Raw genomic sequence first — 2513 nt, forward strand, 5'->3', positions numbered from 1 at the left:
TTTATCAATTTAATTGTTTTAATATACAAGGAACACGGATTCAATTCCTTAAGGTCTGGACATGAAATTGCAATTGCATTAGTTTCAATACCTACTAAAACTAATTTCTTCAAAGAGGTTGAATCAATAACAACCGGTTTGAATTCCTCACAACCTATTAATTCCAACAATTCAAGTAACAGACAAGGACTACATAAACACTCTCAATAGCTTGAACAGCCACCAACAAGATTCTATATACTAATCAGTTGAAGTAATTACAATCTCTTCTTCATAATCATAATAATGTCAATACTTTTTGATGATGATATTTACAATTGCTTGAGGACTTAAAGTGGCATCAACTTTAATTATTCTTTCACAATCATCTATCTGCAGCAACTCAAGCTGCGATTGCAAAAGAGAGGCTGACATGAAATGACTCCCTTCTGCAGCTCTTTTACTTAGTCGCTCTGCAAGTACCTCAGCTTTGGCATCCAGCAGTACGAACTTAACTGCACCCATATAGCTTCCAATTTCATAAATTGGATCAGCTGATCGTAGAATTTCTCGGTATCCTTTCTGCAAAGAAGAACACCCAAGTACTACAGTTTTTCCACCAATCATGCTCTCCCTTAAACCATCCTTTAGACTTTCCAGCCATGGAATTCGGTCTTCCTCTGACAAAGGAATGCCATTCCGCATCTTTTCTGTTTGTTGTATTCAAAATTTAGAAATTCAAATAATTACATTAATCAACTTCTCAAAAAGACAGTGCACATTTCCACACCTTTGTTAGATTGCGAGTGGAAATCATCGGCATCTAGAAAAGCACAGCCCAAAACTTTGGCCAGCATTTCACCTATTGTGCTGTTGAGGCATCAGTGCATAAGTCAGGATTCATGAAAGAGAAGCATGAATTTCATGAATCATGAGATTTTATGAATAATATAACAAATAAAACTGTCATTCATAGGGGCTTTTAACATCTCAAGATCATTGTGCAAGAAGTTGTGGTCACAAATACCAAAAGAGCAAATTTACTAAGAAACTATGAAATTAAGAAGCCATTTTCTTTGTAGAGGAAAATAACAAATTCATAAGAAGGTCAAACAAACAAATTAGATGCCATAATAAAAACTTACGATTTTCCACAACCACTAACACCCATAACCACTATTGTGTTACCTGTAAATGGGGATTAAGAAAATGATCAGTAAATAGAATTGACTAAAGCCATATAATATATTTGCACAAAAATGAATATATATACTACACAGATATATATTTACTATTGGTTTTGCAGCTAAGAAATTTACAAGGTGGCCACCGATCAAGAGTAGGGGCATTGGCATGGAATAATCATATCCTCACTACAGGAGGAATGGATGGCCAAATAACTAACAGTGACATGAGAATTAGATCATACATTGTTGAGAAGTATATTGGGCACCAACAAGAGGTTTGTGGGCTTAAATGGTCAGCTTCAACAATTGGCAATGATAACCTTGTTCATATAAGCCCACAAACCTCTTTGGCTCAGCTGTGGAGTCATTATTCCCTTCTCTATGTCCATCTCCCTGCCTACATCAGTAAGCAATCAAACTATTCATCACATAGATAATTAAGCAAAAGGTTCTTCAAGAATGAATAACTTCATGCTAATTTTGAATTCCTTAGAAATTATATGGCAAAATTATAGATTCTCTGCTAGATTCATAACAAAATCTATTTTATTGAGCTTCCTCTTTCTCCTATAAAATCTTGTCACTCAATTTTTCTGATATCATCTTTTCCCAAAAAAAACAAAACAAACAGAATTAGGATTAGCAGGGGCGGAGCCAGGACTCAATCCTGGATGAGTGAAGAAATCAATCTTTTCCAAAAGCACAAAGTAAATTGATAAGTACAAGTAAAATTAACCTAATCGTTATCAGAAACGTATCTTAGCTAGAATTGCTACGAGTATTTTAGTAAACTACAGCTACTTCACTAGATTCAGTTTAGAAAATAAGAATCGAGTTATGAGAAGCAATCAGGAAACCGATCTGGACAGGAGAAAATAGTACCTTCATCAATTGAGGAAGCCATGGTTTTTGAAATTTGATCGACGCGAAAGAAAGTCTTCAAGGCGAAATGAGAAACGAACAATGTGCACAGAATCTTCCCAGAGTGGAGCGAGAAAGAGAGACTTCTTTTTCTTTCTTTTCTTAGCGTGGGCTGGCAACTTTGGAGAGGATGAGATTGGGTTAAAAGCAGACCCGGTAATTATGTATTTGTGTGTGTCATTTTTACTATAGGGCCCTTTTTTACCCCGTAGGGATGCAAACGGGGCGGAGCGGGACGGGGAATGCATTTCCCATCTAGTTAGGGATTCCTCATTTCCATTTCCGTGAGTTACTATCCCCATTCCACGGGAATCTCCATCCCTATTTAAAAACACTTCTTTTTCAATTCCACATCCACATCCCCGCGGGGAATCACCATTTATAAACAACAACAACAAAGTCTTAGTCCCGAAATGATTCGGGGTC

General features: G+C 36.5%; 1 protein-coding gene across 1 annotated transcript; it reads right to left on the reverse strand.

Moving 5' to 3' along the window:
- Positions 1 to 2220, reverse strand: LOC136205886 (gluconokinase-like). Its single transcript, XM_065996727.1, has 4 exons — positions 2049 to 2220; positions 1125 to 1167; positions 770 to 849; positions 1 to 689 (listed from the first exon to the last, which is right to left on the reverse strand). The coding sequence occupies exons 1-4, from the start codon at positions 2068 to 2070 to the stop codon at positions 289 to 291; spliced, it is 546 nt and encodes a 181-aa protein (XP_065852799.1). The 5' UTR covers positions 2071 to 2220; the 3' UTR covers positions 1 to 288.
- Between the last annotated feature and the right edge of the window lie 293 nt (positions 2221 to 2513).

The sequence above is a fragment of the Euphorbia lathyris genome, chromosome 9, assembly GCF_963576675.1.
Source record: "Euphorbia lathyris chromosome 9, ddEupLath1.1, whole genome shotgun sequence".
Lineage (NCBI taxonomy): Eukaryota > Viridiplantae > Streptophyta > Magnoliopsida > Malpighiales > Euphorbiaceae > Euphorbia > Euphorbia lathyris.